The sequence below is a fragment of the Aplysia californica genome, unplaced genomic scaffold (assembly GCF_000002075.1).
Source record: "Aplysia californica isolate F4 #8 unplaced genomic scaffold, AplCal3.0 scaffold00291, whole genome shotgun sequence".
NCBI classification, from domain to species: Eukaryota; Metazoa; Mollusca; class Gastropoda; order Aplysiida; family Aplysiidae; genus Aplysia; species Aplysia californica.
This window is the reverse complement of record NW_004797561.1, coordinates 391,735-416,746: the sequence shown is the minus strand read 5'-3', so window position 1 is coordinate 416,746 and position 25,012 is coordinate 391,735. Positions and strand designations below refer to the sequence as shown.

The window sequence follows — 25,012 nt, the reverse complement described above, 5'->3', positions numbered from 1 at the left end:
ACTGGAACACCTGAGACCACAAACAGACGGTTGAAAAAAATGACTACATCATCACTAAGTATCAGCTCTAGTTTTTTTGTTTTAGTAGAGGTTTTACAGCGCTCGCAACTGCATAAGGTCATATGAGCGCCAAGGGGTGGATGTCAACAGAGAAGTCCTTACAGGGAATCAGACTTACTCTGCTCACCTCTCTAGCTTCAACATCACAAAGTCAGCTTACACTATCAAGGCACCCCGGGAAATGTGGGTCACAAGAGTGTGACAAACATACAAAAGAAGTAGAGGAAAAAAATGACAATAGTAAGGATTAGGAACGAAAAAGCAGCAGTTCCCTGTTGTAGATTAGGCACAGTTATGAGCGTGACATTGATGAATCAGCCCATTTACAATTCTACTGTGCATTCAAACGAGAAATGTCCCCCCTTTGTGAATGGCCTAAAGACACTTCAGTCAGTGGCACCGTCCAGGGTAGTGAAGTAACAGCTCTCTCTTGAAACATTTTTTGACACTATTATAAACACGAACATGCACACTGAAGGTAAATGAAATGTAATTTTTAAGGTGACTGTAAGCAAGAAAGATCAAGTAGTTAATTGGAGTGACTATCTAAAGAAGTACAACTTTTTTTTACATTTGTAAAACATAATTTTTAAGAGCTGCTTTACACTATTTTATCCCAAATCATTCAATAATATCACAAAATAAGGTAAAGAACCTGATAATTCATCTCTAACAATTTTATACTTTGACAGCGAAATGTGAAAATGATATCAGTAACATTCTTGTGTTGGTGGTCTACTGGTTAAGCTCTCGGACTCTCACCTGTCGTGGGTTCAAATCTCATCAGGGGCCTGATGTTGTGTTCTTGAGAAAGGCATTTTATACGAATTTTCCCCCTTTCATTCAGGTGGAAATGAGTAACGGACAATAGACAGTGAAAAAGCTTGTCAGTATCCTAATGTTAGAGAGGGTGCAATCCAGTTTGCACCATATACTTCCCAGGAAGCTGTGGATGTTTGTAAGTGTTCGTAGGTCTGCTGGAATAATATTAGCTATAAAGCACATAAAGCATGGGACATGAGAGAGATGAAGCTCACTTGGAACAAGCTTGGAAGGATGGCCCAGGACAGAGATAAATGAAAGGAGCTTGTATGTGGCCTATACCCTGCCACGGGTGAAAGGCATTGATGACATAGAGCATGCTGCAGAGCGGAGATATCCACAGTATCAATGCAATTATTATTATCATTGTCTTTGAAACAATGAATTCGAAACTGAAAGAGTCGATACTTGAACAAAGATTAAACACAATGCAAACTGTACCTGAGATTTCACTACAGACACCAAATCATCAGGTATGTCACCCAAGGGATAAGCACGACCAGCAAGGCAACAGCTGTGGGAAACAGAGAGACAATGAGGTTTTAGATTACAATATGTAACTAGGTATGTAACTAATAATTTCTAGACCAAACTTCACCTAAACATTTTGTACCATAAGTCGTACTCTGTCAAAACCCATTAGGGGTAGCAAGTGTCACTCAACATGGCAGTACAACCAGAGGGGCAAGAACATTAAGAATATTAAGCTTAGAGATTTGATAGGCCTCCAAAATGGCAAGAGGGTGAATTTCTCACTAATCAGCCAACATGTGAATTTACTAGAGACAAGACAAAATAGAGTGGGCTTTCACCCGACTAAGACATTGGTCTGTAACGAATTGTCCAGATACCAAATTCAGAAGTTCTTAAATCTGTGACACTATGACATTGTAAATCTATAATTTGCCAGTAACTTTTAAACATCTTCCACTGTCAAAGAGTAAGTGCTTCAAAAACTGATAAATTGAAATTTCAAAAATATTTTGAGGCTGCGTATGTCACTCACTAGTGAAAGTGTAGCTTCACATACCTGATATATACCAAAAGCTTGTTGCCTAGTTTGATGTTCACATCTGCAATACATAGGCAAAAGTTGGTAAAATATCCAAGTTTTAAGTCAAATCAATCACATAAGAGACAACATGAAAAGTTTAGGCTATATCTTATCACAGAGATTTGTGGACTTCAATTTGTAAGGCAACATTTAAAAAAAATTCATTTAGCTGTAAACTTGCCCACACAGGAATAGGTCCAACGTCTTTCTGTGCCATTACAACATACAGACGTCTGTATTATCCAAATCTTATGCTTTTCAAAAGGCATGTTGCACATGACGGACAGCAATGTCAAAAGAGATAAAATATGACGAATATTTATTTGAGCATCTCTTTAAATTCTTGATGTATCAAAAAATATGCATAAAATATCTTCCCTTTATCTGAGGATTTTCAAGAATTACTATTTTTCATTCACAGAATTTCATAAGTAGAATTCATGAGATAAAAAAAGCCTTAACCCTATCTGTACGCCCTGGGGTCATTTTGTACCCCCGGGGTAAATTCTTCACATTTTAGAACACTTCTTGTGCGAAGATCTCTTTGAAACTTTCAGTATTTCTGAAAAAATAATTTTGACAGACTACTATGCAAAGGATACGGATCGGATTAACAAATTATTTCCTTTTTGGAAAGTCGTGGCTCAGAGTTCCCCATGTCGTATGGATACAATAGTAAAACACAACGTAGACCTACGGATAGGGTTAAAAAACTATAGGGGGGGCCTGCAGTACCGTTAAGTTGTTTCCCTGTGCTGAGTGCTGAGCCGAGCTGAACTAGGAGCTGCTCCAAGGGCGTGGTGAAATCAGCCATGCCTTTGTTGTACACGTAGATGATGGCGTCGTACAGGCCGTGGCTCCAGCACAGGTTCACCACCTGTCGTAGGGTACATAACATACGTATGAACCAGGCCCTTGTCAATGAATAAAGTACTCAACTACCTTTTAATTTTAGAAGATGTTTTACGGTACTCGCAACTGCATAAGGTTATATTAGCGCCAGAAGAATAGAGGTGATACAAGAGAGTAATAAACATAAAAAAGAAGGGGGAGGTAAGACAATAGATGTTTGATAGGAAAGATGGAGCAAACCACACCAGAGCACCCACCAACCACCCACCAACTATCTTTAATAGAAGTCAAGATAATTGTGATTGAAGAAGGTGGGGTCACCTGGTTTCAGAAGTACAATTAGCAAGAAAATGGAGGCCTAAATTTGGTGACTTCCAAAGCTTAAGAGTCCTTGGAAACAGCATGATTTCATTTTTTGTGCCTTTTATCAATTTTTTTTCCTGTAAAATCCTCACAGAAATGTTTTTTTCAAAGCCAAAAAGCAAAAATTTGATAAAAATTGCCAAACAAGCAGAAAAATGCAGTTTTTTTTCAAATTCATTATTTTGACAAATGCCTGATTTTACCACGCTGTCCCAATATAGTAAATATAAGCTTGATCCCATGCTGAATGATTCATTTGATCAGGTGGGTAGATGTGGGGCAGGGAGGGGGGGGGGGCATCGTTATTGTTGCGAGTCCCTTCAAACACTTGTATTAATGCAGATCCAATTGTAATAATGATAGAACTCCTACAATTTCGATTCCAGATATTTTCAACATGTCTTGGTTAACATTTTGCAGTCACATCTCGCCGATCAGCAATATTTACCAACCACTTTCTTAAAATTTTCCCCAAAATGCCTTTGCCTTTGATGGCAGGGCGGTTTACTATATGAGCCTTGTAATGGCAAAGTGTTAATGAGATTGGGACGGAAAAATGAAAACAGACTTCCAAGATCGACTTGCAGACCTTTTCAATAAGTTTTCACTTTACCAGAGAATGTGTTGGCCGAAACAAAAGAAAAAATGCTTCCAAATTCAAGATTAAGATGCTTTCTTACATGTATATTTTATACACAAAGTAAAAAGATTCTTTCTCTAAAACAATGAAGTTCTGCATAATTTTCATCACATAACAAAATATTTTTTATAATGCAATTAGTAAATAAGGTGAAATATGCAATGTTAATAATGTATGAGATTCTTTAAACTATTTTCAGGATGTAGGAAGGCACTGTTCCATGGCAAAAGCCATGCTGTATTGGTCTTTGTTTTACATCCTGTGATAACGGCACACTACTATTTGTGTAAATAAAATGCCTGTTGCCACGAGTGTCAAGGAATGATTGATGTCTCGCACTTTGTTGCTTCATTTTAAAATCTCTTCGGGTGTTGCACAAATGTCTTTGCTGCTACATCCTTCTCTTTCCTTTTACAATTTCAGTATCTGAGTACTTTATAAAAGCTCATTTGATTTGCTGTCCTAATGATTTATTGATTGGTTGGTTTTATGTTTATTGGTTGGTTTTATGTTTAATGACAATATGCACACAATTTGGTCAGCTGTTCTAATGGCTGAAATAGATAGGGCATGACCGCTGGCTACGAGCCGGTGCACTTTTTTTTTCCTTGAACGGTATTCTTATGTCACTCACCTGATGTATGTCCAAGCTCTGAATATCCAGGTGCACAATGCAAGACTCGACACTGTCCAGCAGTCCTCTCATCTCATAGTGGTCCACAAAGTCCTTCATCACCGCTGGAGGAATGGCTGTCAGTTTGTCAGTCTGCATGTATGGCTCCAGACATTCCAAGAACGTGCCTTTGGCTATCACGTCCGCTGCAAACCGTTCATAGATGCGATCGAACAACAGCTCTCTGCAAAGAACATTCATTGACAGGTCAAAAAGGGGTAAAATGGCATACGATATAAGAAGTGATATGAGACATAGCTTAAATGTCCAGTTCCTAGCCATTTCCTTGATAATAGGTCAACTTTAAAATAATAACCACCAGGGTGCCCAAGATACTAAATAGCAATGAAAAAGAGAAGGGAAAAAGAGAAAAAGGCAGGATGAAAGGGAGAAAGAGGGTGTGTGTGTGGGGGGAGGGGGCAGAGAGAAGGAGAACTGGAGAGAGGGAAGAAAAAGCATAAAGAGATGATAACACTTTAAAAGAATTAAAAATGTGATCAATCCAAGGTAAAGATTTTACATACAAAAGTCATTCACAGCTAAAATTCGCTCAAACAATGTGTAAAACATGGCAAGTCGTACTTTCTTTTCAAACAGAAAAACTAAAATTTGTAAAGCAAGTACTCATGCATTTCTCCTTTACATATAAAACACAACCTTATATCTTATGTTGATGTAAAAACTTCATATCGGCTGCTCAGTTTACAACTTCGTCATACATCACTTTTTAAAATGGCATATTGTGGAGCCTAACACTAAGCATACAATATAATTTCAAATACTTCATAGCACAAAAGACCGAACTCATCTGAGTTAAGTTGTTCAACTCACAGGTTCTCTAAATGAAGGCAGTAGTCCACGCACACTGGAACAATCTCCTGAAAAAGACAAAAATCATCTCTAAAATATAAAGTCCCTCGACCCAACTTCACAATATCAAAGTAAAAGACGATATGAATAAAACAGAGATCACTAAAAACTTTAGAAAAAACTAATAAATCATCGCAATTGTCAGAAAGGTCTAAACATACTAGATTACTTCTTGGTTCCACGCTCGCCCCTTGTTTAAACATAATCTTATTCAAAATGAAAGGAGCATGAAATTGATAGAAGCCTTATGGACATTACTTTACAAAAGAGGATTTATCAAAAGAGGTTTCAGCAGAGCCACTATCTGTCAGTTGTAGACATGACAGGATATCAAAACTACAAGTAAAACTGTGCTCAATAAAAGCCCTCATTTTGTCAAGAATAAGAACAGGACAACAGAAATACTGAACAAAAAAGTACAAAAAAGCTGCTGCTGCTACTGCCTCTGCTGCTACTGCTAATAATAATAATAATAATATTACTAATACTAATACTACTAATAATAGCAATAATGATAATATTAATAATGATCTGCATATATAGACCGCACATCCCTGCTCAACACAAGCTAAATGAGCTTTACAATTTACAATCTATATTGCCAACAAAACATTAACACCCACCTGGTAGTAATCCTCGAGCTCCTCAATCTTGCCATTGGACGGAGTCCTGCTCATAGACAGCTCAACATACTCCATCAGCAACTCCACTATCTGACAACAGAAGAAGGGAATGTTAGAAAGACCATCTTGTTCTTACTTTTTCCGAAACTTCCCCTACAACGTCATGTCCTCGGTTTAGATTTAGTAACGACTTTAATGGCACTTGTAACACAATTAGGTCATGTAAGCACTGAAGATTAGAGGTGTTACAAGTGAGTAACAAACATAAAAAAAGAAGGAGGAGAAATAAGGATAACAGATGTTTCATAGGAAAGAAGGAGCAAACCACACTAGAGCACCCACCAACCACACATACATCACGTCTATTTGGGACTAAAAAAACACGTCATTCTAACAAGACAAACAATAAATCTACTCATTCACACAAATATATCATCGCTGGTCACTGTGGTGTTACTAAGCTAAGGTGTAATCCGCCTATCTTATTCAAGGATATTCTCCACAAGCCAGTCATCCAGTAACAATTATAACTTTTAAAAGCTTGAGTTTTTCCTAATAACAGGCTGCCCTCACCACTCAGGTGAATGAGGAGATATATACAAAGACAGAATCATCCAACTTGCAAACAAATTAAGGACAGCATGTCAAACTAGGATTTCTCTGAGCTGCACCCTATTCATTTTGCTTGTTTTTTTGTGAGTTCTATAACAGATACATTATGAAATAAATAGCTATCTAAAAGTAGAATGCAATTCCCGTCTGTATTGGAAAAAAAGGATGGTAAACAACAACATGTCAAAACCAAGACACATGCGTAAGTCTTACGCAAAGAAAACAACAAAGTAGATTTTTAGTTGCTTCCACATCTTACATTAGGACCCAGTCATTTACTTTTGATAGTTAATTCAGACAATTCTAAAAAGGTACAAGGCACTTGTGCTATCACACCAATGACATGCACTTTTATAAGAGTAAACTGCCGATCCCAAACAACAAAATTAAAAAATAAAAGTCCTTGATATCACTACCAATACACTTCCAATGCAAAAACTCATAAAGCATTAATCGCATGCAAAAAAAAAAGCGAGCAATTCCAAATTTTTCTGTCTATTACATAGAGTTGGTACTAAAGGATTCAGGCAATTTTCTTGTGAGAAAGGTGACATATTCAATCATTCTGAGCAAAAGATCCCATCAAATCTAATGTCACTATCAAACCGGTCAAAAACCTTAAGAGATCTCAACTGGATGGACAAGTTCATTGTTTCAGATAGGCCACAGTTGTCACATCAGCACTACAGCACAATAGTAAGTAGAACTGATAGTGACAACTAAATTTTCCCACTGAAGGTGGATAGCAGGTCAAAAGCAACAACCCCCCCCCCCCCCAGCTAAATGCAAACAATCAATAATTTGGCCTTTAAAAAAATGTTTTTAGGGGTAACAATTAATCGTGTTTAAAAAATTCATACTATAGAGTAAACATGGGTAAAGTATGTACTTCACATTTCAAATTTAACTCAAGATTTTGTGGGAACCACAAGTGTGAATCCCAAGACAAAAGGCAGGATGAAAGTAAAACAAAAACAAACAGCAGAAGACCAACGTACCACATGCGAGACGAGTTCCTGCTTCTTCTGTCTGGTGCCTGTGAGGCCAATAACAGCTTTGGCGGTGCCATTGTAAAATGACAAGGCCAAAGCCAGAGCTTCTTGGTAGCGACTTTCCTTTGCTAGGACGGTGATCCTCTGCAAAATCATGAATGTTTATTTGTCAGCACCAAAGAAAATTACAGGGGCTCAATAATTAACTTGTAGCCATTAGTTTTTAACTTACTTCAACGCTTTATTAGACACAAATACTTCATTTTTGAAGGTGGACCCCATACTCCAGTTAGTTTTTTCCATCGACTGCTGATTAGACAGTGTATTTCGACATCCATCTTGCAGCCAAAGACTTAAAACAAAAAAAAACCTGTCTCACTCTCTCTCTCTCTCTCTCTCTCTCTCTCTCTCTCTCACTCTCTCTCTTTCTCTCACTGTCTCTCCCAAAATAACCGCCTGCAGGAACACATCGACAAGTACACCACACACACGCATGAAAGAACGAACACACAAATGCACGCATTCACGCAGGCACGCATACACACAGTACTAAAACTTCCACATGACAACTGACTGGTTATCCCCTCACCTCTCTCCAGGTCCTGAGTGAGAACATGTGAACAGCCTTAGTGCCCAGCAGGAACAGCTGTCCACTGTGACTGACAACCGACTGGTAGCAGGCCTGGTCACCAGCAAATGCCTGAAGGACAATCACAACACAGGAGTTAAACTACACTGTAGAGCACAAAATAACAGCTGTTTGGTGCCTTAGACCCACTTCAAAACTATAATTTCGTGAGCCTTAGTCCTGAACCCAATGGATCCTAGTGCACACCTGAGCAAGCCTTTGATGCCTCTACTCTTCTATATGGAACGCACACCACAGCAAGCAGGGCCAAGAATCTAGTAGTCAATCCAAGGGAGATCAGGTGCACAGATCCCAGTCTCAGAAGACCACAAATCAAAATAAGTAGAGTCCTACATGAGATGTAGTTAGCAATCAGAACAATAATTCTCTAATCTTCTATGTATAGTAACTTCAAAACTCTTCAACCATATCACAACAGGTACTGGAAGAGGCTACAACAAAATTGTTTCTCTGCAGCAAGGGCTGTCTGTTTACCTAATACATTTGGGATTTTCAAGGCTTGAGACTTCTATTTGTACGACTTCAAGCAAAGGAGAGTTTTGCAAACATTTTTACACTCCTCAAGACATAATGTATACCATTAAAGAAGACAGGCAGCTAAATACACATAAAGATAGGACCACAAGGAGACTAGTTCAAGATCCTGTCCCATACTGTAGTAGCTTTTCAGAGTACAAGAGCATATTCTAAATAAAAATTTTTTAAAGTTTTCCCTCACCAGAGCCTGACTGACATTTCCTCCTGTGGCCAGGGACTTGAAGTAGCTGGTGCCATACACCAGTTGTGTGCCTGCAACATCTATCACCTGTGAAATTACATATCTTTATTTGTCGGTTTGAGTAATGAGAAACACATCATCTTAATTACTGTATTACCTGACCTGGGCAACAACGTCATTGCACACCGGACAAGTCCTTTAGTGTTCAGTTCCTCCCTGCATCAAAGCCCGCAAGGTATCCATACTGAACTTAATTACAGTCATTAGGTGTAAGGAAAAAAGGGAAAAAGAGACAGGCAGGAAATAAAAGAGGGGAAAGTAACAAGGTAGGACCATTCAGCGGTGCCTTTCAACCACCTCAAACTACAAAATCAAAATCTGAAACTTTCAACAACAACCCCACAATACCGTCTGCAGTTCTATGGAATAGTCAATTGTAATAAACACCTTAATCGAACAAGGATTGGCAGAACTATTTAACAGTTTGGGATGCTAACAACAACATTAACAATAATAACAAGAAAACTTTGGGACATTCATTTTCTTTTTAATACAAAAAAGATATAAAAGAGAATGGAATGCTTGTACCATTGCTAAAGAACGATCCTTTCATTCGGTTTCAGTTGAAAGAAAAGACTCCAGTCAACCAGATCCAAGTCATTTGCAGCTTAACACCTTATCAAAGGTGACAGGTTTGTCACTTTTACCTTTCGTACCAAAAGAGGGCTCTGGCATTGTGGGAAAACCCCCTCCAGAGATAAACAGTTCAAGAAGCTATATAAGAATACATATAATAAACAAGACAAATACATAAAATGTAGTATCTTACTCTTAGATCAATGACTACTGACAACCCTTCCTTTGTCCCGATGACCAAAGAGAAACAGGACAATAAAAGTTAGTTAGAGTTTGAGGAACCTTCAACCCCGCAGAAAACAAGAAAAACACAATGCCCACCTAAAAATCAAAACTCATTAAAGTAAAAAGTACCACAAAAATCCAGGCAGACTTTCATTAACAGTTCTAATGTTTCTGAAAAGACATTTTGGTATCCAATCCACAAATAGACATCCAAGAATTATACACAGAAAAGTGACATTCCTAAAAGATATAATCCTAGTGCTAAGAACAAGCTATATTATCCTCTTTCAAACAAGATAAAACTTCTTCTGTTTCGTAGTAAGATGAGCCAGTCCTGGAAAGTGAGGCAAATCGGCACAAAAATAGACATAAGCTGCTGGAGAAAAAATTAAAACTTTCTTTTCAATCACATGCTTAGACAAACTTATTGCATTGAAAACAACAAATACCTACCTCCAGCTCTTCTTCTGAGCGTACATCAATCACATGCAGTTTTTCCGTACGATCCAAGCACACCAAAGTGCGAGCATTCATCCACTGGAGCAAAGGAAAAATAACATTTTTTAATGAGGAGGAGAGTACAGCTCAACAGCTATCAAAACTAAATTTGCCTTCAAGCTTTGATTCATTTAGCAATCAACTATGTATTGAAAATGCCAAAATTTCAGTGATTTTAATATAATTACAACATTTGAGTTGTCCATAGGCTTCATAAATTTAGTTCCTTAATCAACACAATTTAATACTTTAGGAACTGAGCTTCTTCAGCCCCACATGTCAGGGCATAACCAGGTAGAGTAGGATATAGTGGCCCAGCAAAAAGATGGAGATACTGGAAAAAATAGTCTTCCCTTTGTTGGAAACATCTCTTCCATGAGCAATGACCCTGAGCCTACTGCAAAATGTTAATACAATTTTCTACTTCTTTTAGAAAAGTTATAAAATGCTTTTAATTATTTAAACAATATTTTTTTTAGGGATTAAAGATTCCGGCTCTGATCCACCTCTCTTTCTTAAATCAAAAATTGTTTTTTTAATGTAGGCGTTTTTGTTACCTCATCGACACAATTTAGATTATTTAGGAGGCGGGCTTCTGACCCTGCCTGTCAGGGCCAACCCGGGCTGAGAGGGATACATCCAAGCAGAGAGATCAAACTACTTGCTAAAAATTTTCTCCCCACTTAGAAACTGAACTCAGGTCTCCTGCGTGTGACAGCGAATCACCTAACCGCAACATCACAGATGCCGGTGATCCACCTCTCTCTTCTTCTCTCTTCCTCTCCTGCTAAAATGGTTTCTCGCACGCAGTCAGTTGCTGTTTACATATTCTCAATTAATAGAATCTTACTTTGCAAAGGGTTCCCATGACGAAGGCAAAATTGGAAGCAATGCTTATGATAAAAAAGTGGAGGAGAATGACATGACCCTGCAACTTGACTTGAGGCAGCCTTTTAAAGTTGGTGATGTCTATCCACCTTTGTCTATTTTATCCTGTTATACATGTGTTGTACACTGTTATAACTTATCTCTTAAATAAATGTAAAAAATATATTTGGTACTGTTCTTTAGAATATAAGAGCCATTGGGTAAACAATAAATTTTTTTATGAAAGACCCCGAATAGTACATCACATAGAAATTTTCTTCTTTTAGTATTGCATACTTTGAGAAATACGGGATGCAGAGGGCTCAATGAGAAAAGGTTGACCACTATATAAGACTTATAAATTATGCCAACACAAAGACACACACCGTGATGCTCAGGAGCTGGTAAGGGACCTCCATCTTCTGGAGAGCAACAGCCCGTATGTCCTGGGGGCCTTGACAGATCACCTGAGTGAAAGACAGTAGGTCAGAGATAGTTTTCGGAGCACTAGTTACTATAAAAATGGGGAATTCACCACAAAAATGTTGATATATTGTAAGTTTGGGTCCTATTTTGAATGGGTTGTGAAACCCATCCAGAAATTTAACGGAAAACATCACCGTATTCAGAATATTTTTAGTATTTCTGGAACTCAACCCATCTTAGTAAAAATCTTTCAGGAGATGGTAGAAAAAATGGTAAAATAAACATTCTGTCATCACACTTCACTTTTGACAGAAATCCGATTTCTCATAGTCTCGGTTTGACAAAGCACACTTTCCGCACCCTTTTGTTAGGCCCACACATCAATATACAAAATATCTACATAAATATCAAGATCAAGATACATGTACGTAAAGAAGGCATCCTCATTATAAAGATATCTGACGTACAGCATGGAGAATTTTCTTAAAATATACCTGATAGAAGTAAATGGTCCTGTCTCTGGCAAAGGACAGTACTGGATCAATGACTCTGTCTTTCTCCGACACCTGGATGATGACAAACTGCCAAGCCAACAAAGGCAAGGTGGAACCGTCACCCTATAGAACAAAAACAGAAATTGGATTTAACAAACTTATTCTACAATTAAAATGTGGTGGGTTTTTATGTCAGAAGTTTGTACTGAAACATCATGCTCAGGAAATCTTTCAGGAAGATAATGCGAAAACTATAAACCACAAGGGTAATTGTTTGGAAGTGTATAAATGAAAACCATTTCTTTCTCCTCCAATTACAACTTTTTTAAAGACAAAGGTACAAAGAGAAGCAGGAGGAGGAAAAGGAGGCGGAGAAGGAGGAGGAGGAGGAGGAGGAGAAGAAGATAAGAGGAGAAGAAGATAAGAGGAGAAGAATAAGTAAAGAAGAATAACTAAGAGCAGGTTACCTTAAGGGGATAAGTGAACATCACTTTAAGATGAGGTCTCAAAGTCACCAACAAGACCTGAAAAACAAAAACATATATCCAATTACCATTAACACACATATCTCACGTTAAGATAATATTCATGCTTTTGAGGATGCTACTCCCTATGATAGATATTAACATTATGTGTCTCAAATACAAGCAGCTGCTATTTTTATCCACTCTTGAACAATTGAAAACTTTCAGTCTAAACCAATGAACAGCTTTAAGCTCTCAAAGTCATCAACGGCAGAAAAGATTTATTGAATACATGAACTGCAGTTGGTATTCACGAATTTTCTTTACTCAAAAATCAGTAAATTCTGTATAGATACCCCTTTGCTTTTTATGTGGATCAGAGCATCAACATTGTCCTCCCATTCTAAAAATAATTATATCAAGCAAAACTTCACATCAATATTCTAGCACAACTTTTAAAAGTAAGTTTAGTTTTAATTTCAGTTAAAGAAACCTCTTTAGACCATTCACAAGATATACGGAAAGGAAAGAAAAACTGGCATAAACTGGAAAAAAAGACTGCAAAAACAGTTCACCTTGGAAAATGAAGCCATGGCCAGAATCATAACATCCTGCATCGGATGGTCTTTTATGGTGTAGTTCATGTGTAGAGGCTCCACAGTGCATACTTCTCCGCGACTAACAGAAAGAGAAAACAGTGCAGGTATTGAGTAAACAGAAGCATATCGACACAATAACAGTCATGCAGTGGAGGGAAGAAGCAAAACAGATAGACAGAAATAGCAGAGGGAAAGGAAAGAAGTAGAACCTACCACTGCTGCCCTCATCAACTAACCATGATATCTGTACAAATAAAACAACAAACAAATAAACACATACAAATAATCACATCAAAGCTGATAAGACAAACCCCAGTGAACACTCATAAAATCATCATGTTACCATAGCAATTTGATATCACAAAAAAATTGTTGTGCGACAAGATTCCATTCACTACAGAAAGATCACAGACTCGGCATTTTAAAACAAGCAGTAGACAGGTGCTCAAAAGAGGAAAAGCATAAATTCTTCTGAGCACTCTATCAGCGAAAGCTGACACAAACTATTTCTTCAGTGATTGATGACCATTTTTCTCTATTTGGCAAAATACACAAAAGTCACATGATACAGATGGTATTCTTAAAACAGTCCAAAAGAAAAAAATGCAAGCAAAAGATTGAAAGACAAGATCTTGTTACCTGCCAGAAAACAAGCACTGTGATTCGCATGTCCTCACTCCAATCAGTCGTCTGAAGATAGACAAAGAAAACATTAAGAGACTTAGGACTGTCTGATTTTCACATAATGAAATTGTTTCACAAAGGTAACTGCATGTCTCAATTTTTTATCCATTTATTATTCAGAGCTGTTGAAAAAAGGTGAAAAATTGAAAATGTAAGACTTGAGAAAACCATACAGACAAAAAAAAAAAAAAGAAGACTGCACTTACTTGAACTCGAGCTCAAAAACAGATCCCCCACTGTCGCTACACACAGCAAGGACATAGCTATCTGTGAACTGCAGAGTGAATGGGAAAAGAAAAAATTAGACACATTGATAAACAGAAAAACTCATGTAGCAGAGTTTTCAAACACAAAGATAAAATATGGCGACATCACGTCATTTAAAGCATGGGATACTGCGTTCCTTTTTTTTTATACGTCGACCTAACGAAGGCACAACAACTTTGACCTTTCAGAAGCCCATTATGTACTAAAAATAGACATACACACAAAGTAACCAAAACCAATCAACATTATATCGAAAACAAAAATGATATGCACATACTGAAAGTGTCCTCATTAAAATATGACAACTGTAATTCGAGGGTCAGTTACTTCATGAAAAGAAATGTACATAAGTCATACCTAAAGATATGTATACCACTGTGCACAAAAACAGAAAACAAAGGCTAGCTGAAATCACACAAAATTTACCTACATACACATGAACACACACCAGAACAAAAATACAACCAGGAATAACAGCTGTAAGCAAGATTATGTAGCAACTTGTAATTTGGTCTGTTGTAATTAAAATCTATTTCAAAACTGTAACAAAGTAAGAAACCATTGCAAGAGGGACACACTTTATTCCTTTTCATCTTTTATTTCCCTCCCTTAACAGTAACTAACTTTCTTTTTTCTTGAACAACAAAACTAATACGTCGCTGCGCTTCTGTAAATCAGACAATCAAATCATCACAGCTGTGAACCTTCATCGCTTCTCCCGAGAATGCGTTAGGCCTGATTTTACCCATGGACAACTTGTATACAAGACAATCTTGGGCCATACATGTACGCAGTTGTGTCATAATAATATAAGCAAGTTATTGGCAACAGTTTATCCTTCATGATCTGTACCAGTCCCATGATAAATTTTGTGGTACTGAAGGGGTTAAGCTCAAGATTGGAACACTGACCTTGACATGTAGAACAGCTGTGCCAGGAGGGTGGGCATCAGTGATGGTACGGAGAAGTTTGCCCGTAGTCAAGTCCCACATAGTAATCTGGAAGGATAACAACTTAAGACATTTAAGGCTGTTTCAACATTATCAAAAGCAATAGCTCCTTCATAATTGAAAGCATTCTCAACACTTCCACTTTGAAAGCCCGCTACACTTTCAGACGGAGAAATTTTGAGAAACATGAAACAGAGAGCACATAACATTTTTTTAAAGTAAATTATAGCGAATAGACAAAACAGAGTGAGTCAATTAACAATGACTTTTTCACTCAACTCTATGAAAGTTGTAAATAGTGACATCCTATCAAAACAGTTTTATGAGGGGTTGGGGGGGGGGGGAGGGAGGTATATGTTCTGAAGATTATACATAAGGCTCATGATAGCCTTGAGTAATCACTCATCCTCTGATAGTGAAGAACTCATGAAAAACGATCAGCCAAAAAAAAAGGAAAAAAAAACAACAACCAATCAGCACTCTCACTAGTACCACTGCTCCAAGCAATGACAAACATAATCCAGTATGATCTCTAGCAGTCTGTAAGAGTGCAAGCATGTGTAAGCACCAGCGGTTTGCAGCTAGGCCAGATTTTTAAAAAAATACAACAACCATATTTCCCCAGGAATAGACAAGAACCACAGTCATTTAAGACTCAAACTGAAAAAGAAGTAGCAGGAGAACACCACAGTCCAGCACCCATAAATCACCCTCTGACCTGTCCACGTGCAAATCCACATAGCAGCCTGGTGCAGTCTCGGTTGAAGCTGAGAGCAGAGACGGAGCCATACTGAGCCCCAACAGCTGTACTGCCCAGACACCACTTCAGCACTTGTTTGGGGTCTGAAACATGCAGAGTTTGAGTTTGTCAGAGTAAAGAAAAATAAACACATCGATACAACAGTGGGCATTTAGTGCAGGGAAATGGCAAGAATGACAGACAGAAATAATAGACAAAAAGAAAGGAAAGAAGTAGGACCTACCTCAGTGGCACCCTCCGACCATCCACAAACACAAATGATAAAACTGCTCTTGTTACACAGTGGAAGAAATGTACTTCTAAAAAGTGACAAAAAGAATGAGGATCAAAAACATTTTAAAACTAGACAAAAATTAGAAGTTGACAAAGGCGTCTCAATGTGTGACACGTGGTTTCATGGCCAATGGGGGAAGAAAACTTCAATATAATAATATAATATGTAATCCTTCTCTGCACAGTTTATTGTATTGTTCAGCTCTCCAGCAGCCTCAAATTTGCAATCGCAGACAAAATTCTAAATAAAGATAGAGGTAGAAGGAGTGAAGCGAAAAGAAGAGACCAGAAAATGAAACAATAGCTTGTACTATGACCTTTCTACAAGGGAAGATATAGAATATGAAATGTTATTTTATCTCCTTAAACCAGCCTCAGCAGCAAAAATCAGATGAAATACAACTACATAATCCAAGCATCTCTCTCTCTCTCTCTCTGTCTCTCTCTCTCTCTCCCCCCCCCTCCCCTTCCTCTCTCTCTGTCTCTGTCTGTCTGTCTCCCTCTCTCTATTTCTCTCTCTGTTTCTCTATCACACTTTCTCTAAACAAGCACACACAGAATACACTCATACTCATAATAAATAAATAAATAAATAAATAAATAAATAAATAAATAAATAAATAAATAAATAAATAAATAAATAAATATTTTCCTACAATACACAACCATTCTCAACTATTCAAAAAATGGATGAAATAAGTTGGAATGAAAATAAAATAGACAAATCTTACATCTACTTATAAAATACTCACCAAAAACCAAAACCAGACCATGTGATGTGCCGATACCAATAAAAGACGAAACAACCTGAAATTAAAACAATAGAAAGCACTAAAATCCCAACCTATCTAAATCAGCAGTTGATAATTACAGATATAACAGACATTCATTTACAGTTTTCTAACAACCCATTAATGTCCATAAGAGAGTATGTGACACATAAGGCTGCATCCTGATCTGCTGATTAAAAAAAAGACTTTTTGTATTGAAAAGAAAGTCTCTTAATTTGACAAAAATCAACTGCAAATCTAAACAGGAGACATTTACTATGATAAAAGTGGTCGTTCAGCTATGCTCTTGGCTTTCAAATTTAGTTCAAATATGCTTCTACACCAAAGAATCGATACTAGACACAGAAAATCTAAATTCACCACAGTAAGAATTCAATACAAAACATTACAAATACATCGGTGACTGCAAACACACTCTATTACAACCTCCTTACAGTAAAAGTGTAAAAGTGTGGACATCATTCTATTTATTAAGGAGGCACGTAAAGCATGTTCGGTTTCCCACATGGAAAAGGATTAGGTGAAAAACACACAATATCGAGGTGAAACTTACCAAAGCAGTAGGCATCCCAGCATCCACTCGATCCTAAAAATACAATCAGAAATAAAATGAGAAAGAAATAAAACGAGAATTAAAATTCTGTTGACATAAAGTGATAAAGTGGTGGGAGAGACAAAAAGCATAATCGGCAGAGAAATTACTTTCAGATAATTTCTCCAAATTCAGTGTCAAAGACAGCCTTCGTCTGTTGAAAAGGGTAGGAATTCTTTGCTTTTGACTCATTTCAGGCATTGCTGTTTTTGGTCTGATACATATTATGTCTGCTGGGTACAGTACATGTATACACTTAGCTAAGGGGATACATTTCTTTGTCTAAAGAATCAGGATAGCTTCTCTTGAGCATCAAAGCTAAATAAGGCGTATCTTCACCTGTGAATAAGACACATTTGACTGATGATGCATTCCATAGCACTACTAGTAAAGTACTTCTTTTTTGTTCCCCCTCTAAATCTCAATGAAAGCCACTCCATCATTTATCTTACAGGACAACTGATTTTTACAGATGTGGCCATCCAGTTGATTAGAATAACAGTGTCCCTCTTTTTGTAGGGTGCCAAATGCTGCTCTCAAAGAAACTCTTTGAGCATTTATACTGACCTGAGTTTAATCAGTGTTAAATAGAGCATAATTAACAATTTTGTTCTGGCAACCAGCCTACTCTGGTCTACTTTTCTTTGATCTTCAACAGCTGAGGTCTCTTCCATGTCACAGAAAACGTGTTAACAAAAACATGCCCTTCTTTTATCTTATCCAAGAAATCCAGGTTACCAAATCCCACCTGAATTGGAATCAGAGAGAACAAAAAAAAACAGGGAAAAAACACACAGTTATCAATCAGCCAAACCAACTCGAACCAAGGATTGAACCAGGCACTTCGGCATGAGATACACCTCAGGGCTCACAAGCTCCCAAAGACCAACATAATAATGAACATGGTTTTCCTTTCAGACACACCAGCATGGAAATCACAGAGATAAAATAGCATTTTCCATTGACACCAGAGGGTTTGCAACAGTGAAAACAAAAGTTCACAGGGTTGGCTGTACATAATATTCTACACTCCAAAGTCAAAATGAAATCTCCAGGCTGATAATAACTAAAGTGTGGTGTTGATGCAAATAGGTAGACTTTTTGATGTTTTGGGAAAATCTCCTATTATTTTTTGGACCCACCCTAGACTAACATCAAAGAAGACGGGTTAGAACCTTAGTTTGCAGTGACCTTCAAAAATCAGTTTCTAGAATCTGTTGGTCATTCAACTTTTAGACCCGCATGCAAAGACCTGAGAAGATACAACACAGCTATTTGTTCTTATCTTGTTTTAGCCACGGTCAGACAAAAGTGAACAAGCCATAATAAGGGAACTTACCGCAGCAGACAACAACTGAGCTGAGACACTCTTCAGTTTGCTCGGTCGCAGCACAGATCCATGCACTGTGCCGACAGGCTTTTTTCCTCTGAAATGTTCAAACATATAAAACCAAAATTCACCAAGAACTGGAATGAAAAGAATATAGAATTCTATTTGCACAATACTCTTTCGGTTTCTTTTTTCCACTTTTCTTAATGATGACAAATCAGCAAGTTATTGTTTGAGTAGAGAGTGGCACATTGATACTGACAGCCATTATGTGGTGGGAAAGAAGCGAGAAAGATAAACAGACACAAAATTCGACAAGATAGTACAACAAACACACTTCACAAGAAACTGACATATACATACATACATACATAGCAAAAGTATGCAAACAAAAAGAAAAGGAAGCTGCTTACACTACAAACCACTCTTTTGTGCTACAAAAAACAGAGGCCACAATTAAACAACAAAGAAAACACAAAAATGAGTTTTAAAAAGACACAATGTTACATTTTAAGTCTTCGACTGACCTATCTTTACGCCGTGAGTCATGACTGTCCTGGCTAGACAGGGAAGACGTTTCCGCAGACTCCCCAGCTTGCAGCAGCTGCATGGTGCGAGCAGCTGCCGTTGACAGACCCAGCTCATCCTCTCCCAGGACTGAGCAGTCATCATCAGCCTGAGACAAAAGTATGATTCAAACATTAATTCAAAAATCACTGTACAAACATGAAATAAGTAGCCTACCAGCATATATAATGAAATCTTGCAATCTGCTCATAAAGCCAACTTGACAGAACTGTAATGTATGAAGTCACGTTTTAAACTCTTTGAAGTTGAAGACTAATGAGACCAATTTTATTAAAGTGTTTTGACAGCTGTTGACAGTTAATTCTCCTATTATGACAGTAAAGTACGCTAGGCATATATAAATATTTATACACAACTTATGCTTTAAATATGAAACAAAACCGGTAGCACTAGACACTTTTTCATTCCCGTTTGAAAAGCAAATATCCATAGGTGACTCATGTAATTAATGAATGATTTATGTAGTGGGTGATTTTGTGTCCAATTTTAGTCACATGAAAAACTTAGAATGTTGTTTTAAACATACTTTACTGATGGTTCTAATTTTATTTTTCAACTTGTGTACTATTCTTTTCATCTAAATTGTAATGTCAAAATGTCTAAAACACAATGTCAAATAAAAAATACAATTCATGAAGAACAAAAATAAATACGAAAGATGCATGGTTGTGCTACCCATACTTCAACAAAGCAAACACCATCACATGTATGCACACCAAATATGCAATTCTCAAGGCCACAAAACAATGCACACACCCTCCACTGGGAAAAAAAACACAATAAATTCCCTTTCTTCCTTACCACTATACTTTAGGCAATTTTTCTAAACTCATAATATTGAAATTACTTGCTTATTTATTATTCCTATTTCATTTTTACCTCATTCAAAATACTCTCTAATGTTGGCACATTGTCAACCTTTGGGATCTCAAACTCGGAGTCATCAAGCTGCAAAAGAAAAGTTATTGATAAACAGGGAATAAAGCAAAATTCAAAAATAGCCTGTCACTGACTTTCAATACTTGCATCATAAACATAAAATCTTTAGCAAAAAAATAAAATACTGACCAACTAAAGTGAAGTAAAGATTATCAAGCCAAATCATCATGAATCAAAAGCAACACATAGAATCAAAAGCAACACATAATATTATAATGCACATCACTATCACTTGCCTTTCTCAAAGGAATGAATCCAGGGTTGGCGAACCAAATTATATAAAATAGGCCAGAAAAAAAGTTACTAAAAATGCATAGCAAATCATCAGAAACTTTTACGAGGATTCGAAATCAAATGAAAGGTCGAGCACATTCAGCAAAAATTATCGATCCAAGACGAATGTTAGGTGTAAGGGTTGGATAAAGTGCAATTACACATTCAAAAAAAAAATGTTCATTCTTCCCATCATAAAATTCTACTGTCTATATGCATGTTTGAGGAAACAGACATTAAATTAAAGGGTCACTGTAAATGGATCAAACTTATCATCTGCGCTCTGTTGAAACCTTATCAACTCAAATTTTTGAATTTCTCAGGAGAAACAAAAAATTGGTAAGTATTGTACAGCGCTCGCAACTGCATAAGGTCAAATGAGTGCGCGGGACACATTTTATTAAACTTTTTCAGTTGGTAGGAAATTTTGAATTTTGCCCCGGTGGCGGCTGAAGCCTACTCTTATCGATTTTAGACCACCAAGGGATCTTTAACGTGCACAATTAGCACCCGGGCCCTCCGATATTTTTCGCCCTTGTCCGAGAAGGCTGGGGGTAGATCTTTCCTACCATAAGATCAGGGGTGTGGCAGAAAGACAGAGCTCAATAAGAAGGAGCCAAGAAGTAGCAGTACAAAGGCTGCAGAAAGAGTCAGGAGCCCAGAGGAGGGGGACAAAGTAGGTGAGGGGTCAGGGGCAGAAAGAGGACGAAAGCAGACGACAGAACATTGCTAGAGAGCAGGAAAGGAGGTGAAAGGAGACAATTTTAAAGAAGAACATTTTTTCGGTCGCTACCCGGATTCGTACCCGGGACCTTTGAATGAGAGGCCAACACCTTAACATCTATCTAGGCCACAAGAGCCCTTTTGTCATGTTTAAAGCTCTGAGTCCTTTGTCATGTTTAAAGCTCTTAGTGAGTCCTTTTATGATGTCCTGAAGGCCAGCTAGCAATGTTACATGTTTTTATAGTAAAAAAAAAAATTTTTCCGTCAACACATCAAGTGTGTGTAAGTGACCACAATGTGGAGTGAGGAGGAAAATAGCCAGAATACAGTTAGGCCTACTGTCAATTCGTCACAACTGATTTGAGAAGTGAAAAGGAAACCTAAAATTTGAGGCTGGATTAAAAAGCTCTAATTTTATCTATCAGGCTACTAAACTAAATGCTAGCCTAGATCAGTCCCAGCAAGTTCAATTTACACACAGGAGGAGTAGAACAGTCCGAGGCCTGATCACAGAGAAAGACACCTCTCTCCTTGTTGTATTAAATTTTGTCAGTTTATATTGGTCTTTGGGGCCATAAAATAGATCTAGTTAAAACTTAGTCTGTTAAATAATTAATTTTTTTTAAAAACTCATGCACCCGTCTCATGTACACGTTTTATACTTTTTTTCTAGTAACTAGTATTTTGCATGCTGAACACGAAATGTCCTTCATTTTTGCAGCAAATCAATAGTTATTGAGTTATTTGATCATGTTTGAAAACAACTAGGACAAGTGACGTAGTAATTTGGCTAATTTTTAACAACATGCGGGGTTTCAGGCCCCCCTGTCCTAAAAAGAAACTGGGGGGTTTCAGGGCGGCATGCCCCCCCCCTACCCCCAACTAGATTAAACAATGATTTGATGGTTTGGCAATTAGGATTGATATTTTTACTTGAAACAAATTGATTTGCAAGGGTTTTGGTGGCATACGGGTGAGTGTGTTCTGCAGCAAAAATTATGGCAGTTTAATCCTCAAATCAGTGCATCTGTGTGTGGGTGCATAAAAGTAAAAATTTAGCCTACCAATTATATTTGGCTGTGGCTATGCGTACGTCCCTCCCGTATACGCATAGCCTCATAGCTATGCGTACGTACGGCCCTCCCTCCCGTACGCATAGCGTCGTGGATATATATATGCGTACAGCCCTCACGCGTACGGCCCTCCCTACATACGGCCCTTAGATTAGATACAAGCATAGATGTACACTATAGGTTTAAAAGGGGGTAACTCTATGGATACGTAGAAGTACGCTCACGGCCTTGATAAATCGCTCAGATGGACCGCGTCACTTTATCGATTGATATTTTTGCCAAGACAAAGATCGATACATTATAACAAGATAGTTCACTCAGGCTATAATTGAGCCAATTAAACGGATTTTGCGATCAGAGTTACCTATTTGTGTGAAAATATATATATATAAAAGTGAAACTAACAAACTGTGCTATCCCTATTCTTTTCTGGTGAAACGAAAGAGCTTCAAAACAAAGACTGCAGCGCATCTGAACCAATGTGCGGACTTTCACGGACACCTTTTTGGCTGAGTGAACTATTTTGTTATAAAGTACAACTTTGGCCAAGAGACGTTCTACGAGATCAAGATAACTAGCAAAGTCATTGGTCCCTTTATAATTTTGACCTGTAATTTACCACGTCATTTTTCATATATCAGGAATGCTGGAATTTTCCATTGAAAAAAGGTCAGCGTCTATGCCCTTTATAGCTGCGCGCTTCCCAATCGAAGTAGGTCATCCCTATATATAGGGCCTGCGCGCTTCCCAGGTAGCCCGGCTCACGCCCTTTATAAAGGGCCTGCGCGCTTCCCAGGTAGCCCGGCTCACGCCCTTTATAAAGGGCCTGCGCCTTTCCAGGGTTTAAGTTTGCCCACTTGTAGCAGTACAGTTTGATAGTTTTAAATGTGCCGCCTACAAAGCCTAGCTTATATATATAATCATAGTGAAGTGGAGAGCCGTACATAGCCTCCATCCTATGCATACTGGAGGGCCGTACGCATAGCCACGAGGCTATGCGTACAGTAGCCGTACGCACAGCCACTTCGATTATATTATTTATATTTAACTACCAAAATGTTTTAATAATTCTAACACTTAGAACAGTAATATTTAAGTAGGCCCTACTAGATCGACTTTAAATAACTCTAAAAAACTCACAGGGAGACAGAAGAGTGACCGAACAACAACAAAAAATTACAAAGGGAAGAAAGAGAGAGAGAATTTAAGAAAGATAGAGAGAGAGAGACGGAGAGAGAGAGAGAGAGACAGAGAGAGAGAGAGAGAGACAGAGAGAGAGAGAGAGATAGAGGGAGAGAGAGAGGGGGGGGGGAGAGAGAGAGAGAGAGAGAGAGAGAGAGAGAGAGAGAGAGAGAGAGAGAGAGAGAGGAGAGAGAGACTGACTTAGACTAAGTTAAATTAGATTATATCTATATTATTAATATTTTAGAACTAGAAATCTAGATCTAATCTAAAATCTAGATCTAGATCTAGATTCAATTCTATAAAAGTAGAGGGAGAACAAGAGTTCCTGAGTCTGAGTATGACAATATATTATATTCAATATTGACAAGAGATTTTTGTTAGCGTAACAAGACAAGGGATAGATTTAGTTTCAGTGGTGACTGATAAAACGTCAAGCGGCAAACAAAACCATGCTTGGGCCATTTGCACAAAACTGTGCCAGTAGCATTATTAGCCTACCTCGTCAATATCAAACGACAAAGCACTTATTTTATCCGCCGAGGACAAACTCGGAGTGTCTGCTACGCCTTCTTCCGCCATGTTTATTTACTTCTCCATCGGCTCTTCTTCTTGGAAAAGTTAGCCTAGTAGCCTCCCTTCGCTCTTTTCTGGTTGATAAAAAATGTGAACTGGGCGAATGACAAAACAAATCTTTGCTCGATTATACTTATACTGGCTGTTGAGATCGCATTTTCATAATTTGCTCAAACCACCTTGTTTCTTGTCTCTCAATGTATTTTATGATCGATTCAAGGACCACTTTCTGGCACATTTCTGAGACTGGTATAGTTAAACGTTATAGGCCTACCCACCATTTCTCTAATGGCTGAGTTGTGAACTGTTTTTTCTTGTCTTGCAAGCCTACCATCTTCTTGAGACATGTTATTTCGCATATTCTGTTTCAAATATGACCTTCTTGGAAACTTAAAATCTCAGTAGGGCCTACCTACTGGAAAATAGAAAATAATTTGCCATGTAGGCCTACACCTCTTCTTCTGGCCTAATTTTTAGCTATCGTGTTGTTTTTTTCGGTGTTGCTCTCTCGTGTATAAAAGAATTTTGTCTCATTGGCACATGGGCTAACAGGAATAGCATGCAGTGTGGATTACATAACAGGCATTACTTGAATTACAACATCCCCCGTCTTTTGTGGGTACGAGGGCTGTCCCACGGAAAACCGGAATTTGGCTGTAATTTGAAAGCTATTCAATATTTTCACATTCTATAAACGCACACTTGTAAAACAATCATTTAGAAATGTCCCGATTGAGCACCATGAGCATCGCACAAACCAAACGAGCACAGCAGTTCTCAAAAGATGGCTACCCCCTTGGAAAATTGGTCAAGGGTAGAAGTGAGGTCTGTCATTCGGTTTCTGACCGCAAAAGGTCTCAAACCTCTAGAAATA

General features: G+C 37.9%; 1 protein-coding gene across 2 annotated transcripts in view; it reads right to left on the bottom strand.

Moving 5' to 3' along the window:
• The window catches only part of LOC101848760 (vacuolar protein sorting-associated protein 8 homolog), a 45,995-nt gene extending 21,829 nt beyond the window's left edge, over window positions 1-24,166 (bottom strand). Inside the window, exons 1-24 of one of the 2 annotated variants that reach the window (XM_013084409.2) lie at window positions 24,064-24,166; window positions 20,252-20,320; window positions 19,312-19,460; window positions 18,794-18,881; window positions 17,416-17,448; window positions 16,824-16,878; window positions 15,757-15,881; window positions 15,000-15,086; window positions 14,028-14,095; window positions 13,777-13,827; window positions 13,114-13,216; window positions 12,542-12,598; window positions 12,075-12,197; window positions 11,541-11,621; window positions 10,243-10,326; window positions 8,929-9,015; window positions 8,151-8,261; window positions 7,568-7,705; window positions 5,958-6,047; window positions 5,296-5,342; window positions 4,426-4,648; window positions 2,672-2,813; window positions 1,913-1,955; window positions 1,324-1,396 (exon numbers count right to left, since the gene is read on the bottom strand). In XM_013084409.2, the coding sequence (XP_012939863.1) occupies window positions 1,324-1,396; window positions 1,913-1,955; window positions 2,672-2,813; window positions 4,426-4,648; window positions 5,296-5,342; window positions 5,958-6,047; window positions 7,568-7,705; window positions 8,151-8,261; window positions 8,929-9,015; window positions 10,243-10,326; window positions 11,541-11,621; window positions 12,075-12,197; window positions 12,542-12,598; window positions 13,114-13,216; window positions 13,777-13,827; window positions 14,028-14,095; window positions 15,000-15,086; window positions 15,757-15,881; window positions 16,824-16,878; window positions 17,416-17,448; window positions 18,794-18,881; window positions 19,312-19,460; window positions 20,252-20,320; window positions 24,064-24,144 (2,208 nt within the window). In that variant the 5' untranslated portion in view covers window positions 24,145-24,166. The remainder of the gene's footprint in view (window positions 1-1,323; window positions 1,397-1,912; window positions 1,956-2,671; window positions 2,814-4,425; window positions 4,649-5,295; window positions 5,343-5,957; window positions 6,048-7,567; window positions 7,706-8,150; window positions 8,262-8,928; window positions 9,016-10,242; window positions 10,327-11,540; window positions 11,622-12,074; window positions 12,198-12,541; window positions 12,599-13,113; window positions 13,217-13,776; window positions 13,828-14,027; window positions 14,096-14,999; window positions 15,087-15,756; window positions 15,882-16,823; window positions 16,879-17,415; window positions 17,449-18,793; window positions 18,882-19,311; window positions 19,461-20,251; window positions 20,321-24,063) is intronic. The other variant, XM_035970586.1, reaches the window with a different exon arrangement.
• Window positions 24,167-25,012: the final 846 nt, after the last annotated feature.